Source organism: Helianthus annuus, chromosome 7 (assembly GCF_002127325.2).
Source record: "Helianthus annuus cultivar XRQ/B chromosome 7, HanXRQr2.0-SUNRISE, whole genome shotgun sequence".
Lineage (NCBI taxonomy): Eukaryota > Viridiplantae > Streptophyta > Magnoliopsida > Asterales > Asteraceae > Helianthus > Helianthus annuus.
Window position 1 is genome coordinate 143,582,517 of NC_035439.2, and position 6,059 is coordinate 143,588,575.

Below are 6,059 nucleotides of genomic sequence, written 5' to 3' on the forward strand. Positions count from 1 at the left end.
TAACTTACAGGTTTGCGGCTTACCAAATGAGAAAGAAGCTATTTACGGAGCGCTTGATAAATGGACCGCTTGGGAAACCGAATTCCCTGTGATAGCAGTAGCCAAGGCTCTTAATATCCTAAAACAACGGAAACAATGGAAACGAGTTATTCAAGTATGAACATATTTCTTAACCCAATGTTATTGCTATACATAGAGAATAACAAATTTATTAACCGAGTAAAATGTCATTTTTGTCCCTGAGGTTTGGCCAGTTTCGCGACTTTTGTCCAAAGGTTTGTTTTTCCGCATCTGGTTCCTAAAGGTTTGAAATCTTGGCCATTTCATTCGGCTCGTTAACTTCATCCATTTTTCTCCGTTATGTCAAGGGTATTTTCGTCTTTTTTATTTAGTAAGGGTATTTTGAATACTTGTACATAAAGTGAAAAAGACCGAATTGCCTTTTAAGTTAAAAAAGACGAAAATACCCCTGACTTAACAGAGAAAATGGATGGAGTTAACGAGCCGGATTAAAATGGCAAGGTTTTAAACCTTTTGGATCCAGATGTCGAAAAACAAACCTTTGGACGAAAGTCGCAAAACTGGCCAAATCCCAAGGACGAAAATGACATTTTACTCTTTATCAACCAATAGTATGTTGTATGTGATTGCGATTTCCGTAATACACAGGTGGCGAAATGGATGTTCGGAAAAGGTCAAGGAATGACAATGGGAACATTCGACACCCTCTTATTAGCTTTCGATATGGACCAAAGGGTAGATGAAGCACAATCGTTTTGGAATATGATTTTGCATACGCATGAAAGATCTATCTCGCGAAGGTTGTTTTCAAGGATGATATCCATATATGCTCATCATAACATGCCTCATCACATCATCGAGGTACCTACCTACCTACTTCTGTACTCAGTAGCGAAGCTTGATATTTCCGACCGGGGGGTTGAAAACGTATAGACCCAAAAATTTCTATAAAACCAAGGGGTCGAAAACGTATATACCCAAAAATTTCTATACGAAAACTACATATTCTCCACTACTGAGCGAAAAGTTCAGGGGGGGGGGGGTCGGCCACCCCCCCGCCCCCACTATGCTGCGCCCTTGTATGTACTTACCTTAATAATAACCGATATGATTCGAATGAAGCTAATCTTGTACGTAACCAGGTGTTTGCGGATATGGAGGAACTAGGAGTAAAACCAGATGAGGACACTACGAGAAAAGTTGCACGCGCGTTTAAAAACGTTGGTGAAACGGAGAAACAACAATTAGTTCTTGACAAGTACCTGAGTGAATGGAAATACATCCATTTTAAGGGTGAGAGAGTAAGGGTTAGAAGAAAATATTCATGGAACGACGACTAAAGAATTGGTGTCGTTGCTCGCCGGTTTTGTTAGTGTTTCGTATATAAATATATTCTTGCTGTTAAAAAAAGGGAAAACTTCATAGAATAGTAACCAAGTTTTCTCTTTGTTTCACTAAAGTCACTCCATTATTTTTTTGTTTTTCTAAAGTCACTCAAGTTTTATTATGTGTTCCAATCATGCGTATTTTACAAGTTTCCAGGTCACATTGATGATGTGTCAGGTAATAATATTTTCTTTTTATTTTCTAATTGCTTATTTAGTATAAATATTGATTAAAATAACAACCTCCATTAAAATAAGACCGACTTGATCAAAACCCTAAGGTCGATCAAAATCAATGGCGCAGAGAATCACTCGACCGAAACCTTCGTTAACGGAATCACAATCGACCCAAACCTTTGGTAGATTCGATTTTGGTTATGGTTCCCCATCCGGTTCTGGCGATTTTGGATTCGAAGTAATCGAAAGGGAAAGGGTTGAGATCCTGTCAAAATTTTAAGTTTGTCTTCATAATTATCAGTTGAAGGTTGATTGTTTGATATGAATGTTTCCTAATTGTCTGTATACTTTTGTTTATATGTCAATTCCTATGCTTGTGATCAATCACTGTTATTATTTTTTGTTCACTTGATCTAAGATCAGTGTTTATATATTCCCCGATAATTATAACTGGTTCTTAGATATTTTTACGATGAGTTGGAAATGTAACTTTAAAGCTTTTGCATCTATGGAGGGTAAATATATGGTTTATTTTTTTAAGGCTTTCTACAATCTACAGTAGTGTCTATAAATTTCAGAAATTCAGAAAAGGTTCTTGGAGAGACATTGTGTTAGGGGACTGGGGGTGGTCCGTGATGGCACCCCCATCACTCGTTATTCAACATAGCACACCGCCGCCGCTACCAAGTTCAACAAGTGATAGAGTTAACGCGTGGAAAAGGAAATTATGAACGTTGGGCCTTGAATTTTTTGAAGGTTTTCCACAAACCATTCCCTCCACTCACTTCAAAAAATCAAAAAATTCTCCATTTCATTTAAAAAATTCTCCCACTCAATCTAAATAATTTTACAATACACATGGAAGGTTCAAGCAAGAGAGGTGCGGGTTCGAAAAAAAGAGGTTCGGGTACGAAGAAAAATCCCGTAAGACCCAAGGTTCGAGCGAATCTTGGCGAGCCGACACGCTTTAATTTTAATGAAATTTATAACTTAGTGTTTTATTGTTAATTTCTAATTTAAAAAATAAAAAAAAAAGTTGTGAGTGATGGAATTCCATCATTATTGATGACCACCGCCACTAAAAAAAGCTTGTGAGTGATACAATAGTGGTTGATGACATGACGGAACTTGATTGGATGTTTGTGAATGATAGAAATTTTGCAAGTGATACCACCCCCACTCTTCTTATGGGAATGGATGATGATGATTACATTTACCTAAGATCTTGTACCTAAAATTAAATTTTATGTTTGGATAAATAAATAGATTTTGATTTTAAACAAAAAAAAAAAATTAGACTTAAATAAATAAAAAAATGAATTCTCTTCTATTTTTTTTTAAATGTCGTGTTTTAATCAAAAAAAAAAATTAATTTAAAAGCCAAATTTAATATATATAATGCACATAGACATTAGGAGTTAAAAGAAAGGTTCTAATATGCCACGTCATCAAGGTAACCTGATAACCTGCGAATTGCGTAAGATTAGAACGGTACATCAAACTTGAGTGACTTTAGAGAGATAAAAAAAGTTTTAGTGAGTTAATTAAAACAGTTGACAACTTAGATTACATTTCTATAAGTTACCCCTTAAAAAAAAATAGGAAACAGGACAACGAAAACTTTTATTTAATACCCCCTTGACAACATGGTTGATAGTTGTAGTTTACAACAAAAACGAAACCATGAAAGTAGTAACATACGAAAACGACACACTATCGAAAACAGAAGAAAACATAAGAAGAACAAGAACTTGCCACTGTTGTAGATTCATGTTTCTCTTTCAAGACAAAAACATGACAAAGTAGACACAACATCATCATACTGAAAAAAATGGTAGATCAACCGATTAACGCCTCTCGTTAGGGAAGATTAAGATTAGCGTCTCCACGTGCCTCGGCCTCCCTCAGCTGCCCCCATTGCCGAATCCTCAGCTGAAGTTGCGCCATAGCGGCCAAGAACCTCACGATTTGAGTCGTCGTAAGTATTCCCATCACCTTAGCCACGGTCTTCCCCCTCAAATAATCCGCACATTCAACCAAAACTTCCATATCTTCCGCCAACCTATCCACCGCGGTGTCCGCTTGATTAACAAACCCATTCACCTCCTTTCCCACCATTCTCGTTAGCGCGAGCATTGGTGGCGCCACCACTTGCCGCTCCAACCTTGCTAGCCTGTCTGTAATCATCTTTTCTCCATCTTTAGTCTCAACACTCAACCTATCCAACATTTCCGCCTGATCCGAGGTAAACTCGAGCCCACAACTTTTCACCACACGAATGGCTAGACCGGGCCTGAAGCCAGCTAGCCATAGGAATGTTCGCTCGTATGAGCTGAACCAAGGTGGTGAGAGAGCTAGAAAGACATTTTGTCGATAAACTTGCGCCTTTGCGAGGAAGTATTCGTGATAGTGAGTCATTACTTGGTGAATGAGTTGCTTGAGTTTGGGTTCGTCTTGTTGATCCAAGAACTCAAGATGGTGGAGAAGCTGGTGAAGGTAATGCTCTAAGCCGATCATCCAATTGCGCAAAAAGGTATGGAAATCGGGTTGAGATTGAGTTAAGTGATCCATGGAAGTTAAAGTGTTGAGTTGTAGGAACTGGCTGGAGATAGAACCATGTGGATATGGGTTTATATAGCATACAAGATTAGAGTTGGTCATGCGTTGAATGGCGTGAAACGCCACCGCGGCTGCTATTCACCATGCGCGGATGTGGCAACGCGTGGTCGCTTTCACGCGTGGATGTGGTAACGCGTGGTGGCCTTCACGCGTGAAAGATTGGAACTTTGTATACGTTGGAACTTTTTCAAGATCAATTTCTGCAATTTCGAACAGAGGATTCTCGGGGAGGAAGAAGAATGAAAACCTGTTGAAGAAAAGAGGATTCATGAAGAACAGAGGAGATCTGCATTCTTTGGGAAGGAAGAAACATAAATAAAATTGAAATATCCATATTCCCCTCTATAGTTTATGTATAGTTAAAAAATACCCCTTTTATTTTTTAAAAATGCCTTTTTTGCTTTGTTTTTTTTTATATTTTAGTGTTATATAAATTTAATTATTTTATCAAAATTATATTATATAATTCATATTTCAATTAATTTCATTTCAATTGTTATATTTATTTAAATATTTAAGTAAAAAAAAAAAAACCCAAATGGGCATTTCCACTAAAATCCATCACTAGTGATGGAATAATGCTCGATGACATGGCGAAACTTGATTGGATGTTGTGAGTGATGGAATTCCATCACGACTCTTGGTGTTCTGAAGCGAAGTTCGGTTAGTTACTGGTGGCAGTTTGTATGGTTTTTCTTTTTTATTTTTATTTTTTATAGTTTTTTTTAACGGTAAATTTAGATCACTGACGGCCCACTGGAGTATTATCATGCCACCAGCGGAACTACCCGATCATACCCATCTCCATTAGGCATAATGTCTATACACCAATTCAGGAAGAAACCCAATTAATATGGAAAAAAACTCACTTAATATGAAAAAAAAAACCCTCTTATGAGAATCAAACTTAGGAACTATATAGTTTGATTAATTTATTTATCTAGTGTGCTTCGTTACATCTTACATGTGAATGTGAAGGGAGTAAATAATTTATGAAAATCCATTTTAAAGAACAAATGTTAGAAAGAGTTTTGAGACTGTTTGATTCCTCCAAAACCAAGACTTGTTTCAAAACAAGGTTTTTTTTTTTTTTTTTTTTTTTTTTTTTTTTTTTTTTTTTTAAACCACCAACCCACCCCCAATATTTGATGTAATATTCAACTTTGTAGCCAGTTTGTGCTGATTTTTTTTCTTTTTTGTTTCTTTATATATTTCCTTTACACTTCAGAAAAAAAAAAAAAAAAAAAAAAAAGATTAGGTAATCTCGTTGATGAGCGCACGGTGGAATTGTAATCCATCGAGTATCATGTGAGAGTGTATGGGTTTCACCCTTTTTCACTAAAAAGTGAAAAAATGACTGTGTTATATAGATAGGGGGCTCTCAGCCTTTTTCTTTCACTTTTATGTAAATAGACTATAAACCATATTGCTAACATTATCAAAGCTTAAAATACCTATATATATTTTTTAGATGTTGAGACCCCATGGCTATGAAAGTGGGGGCTCAAAGCCTATTCTTTATTTCACACCCTCTTGAGCCGCCCTAATGATTTCCGGATGAAAATTTAACATAAATAATGTAAACATAATTGGCTATTGACCTATTGTATAATAACATTTATCTTACTCATTAAGTACGTGTGATGCGGCTTCTATCAACAGCCACAAGTGCTACGCTTGTAGGTGACGGACATGATGTTCACGAACGTTTCTTTAATCACACAGTCACGTATGTGAACGGAGAATGGTTTAGGGTTTGCCATCATTGTGGACGGACGAGACACGGATGCCATGTGCGGACCATTTTTATTTGAATACTTTTATTTAACGATGGCAATGGGTCGGCAACAAGAGGTG

The 6,059-nt window shown here is 36.7% G+C and overlaps 2 protein-coding genes across 2 annotated transcripts in view; one reads left to right on the forward strand and one right to left on the reverse strand.

Moving 5' to 3' along the window:
• LOC110869003 (pentatricopeptide repeat-containing protein At4g18975, chloroplastic) overlaps positions 1-1,528 on the forward strand; it is a 59,655-nt gene extending 58,127 nt beyond the window's left edge. The window contains exons 7-9 of the mRNA XM_035975390.1: positions 11-154; positions 670-882; positions 1,164-1,528. Coding sequence (XP_035831283.1) covers positions 11-154; positions 670-882; positions 1,164-1,361 — 555 coding nt within the window. The 3' untranslated portion in view covers positions 1,362-1,528. The remainder of the gene's footprint in view (positions 1-10; positions 155-669; positions 883-1,163) is intronic.
• Positions 1,529-3,443: 1,915 nt separating this feature from the next.
• LOC110867098 (protein ZW2) lies at positions 3,444-4,154 on the reverse strand. The gene has a single exon (XM_022116234.1). The coding sequence runs from the start codon at positions 4,152-4,154 to the stop codon at positions 3,444-3,446; it is 711 nt and encodes a 236-aa protein (XP_021971926.1).
• Positions 4,155-6,059: the final 1,905 nt, after the last annotated feature.

Coding starts and splice junctions, on each gene's coding strand:
- LOC110867098 (XM_022116234.1), bottom strand. CDS start 4,154: ATGGATCACTTAACTCAATCTCAACCCGATTTCCATACCTTTTTGCGC.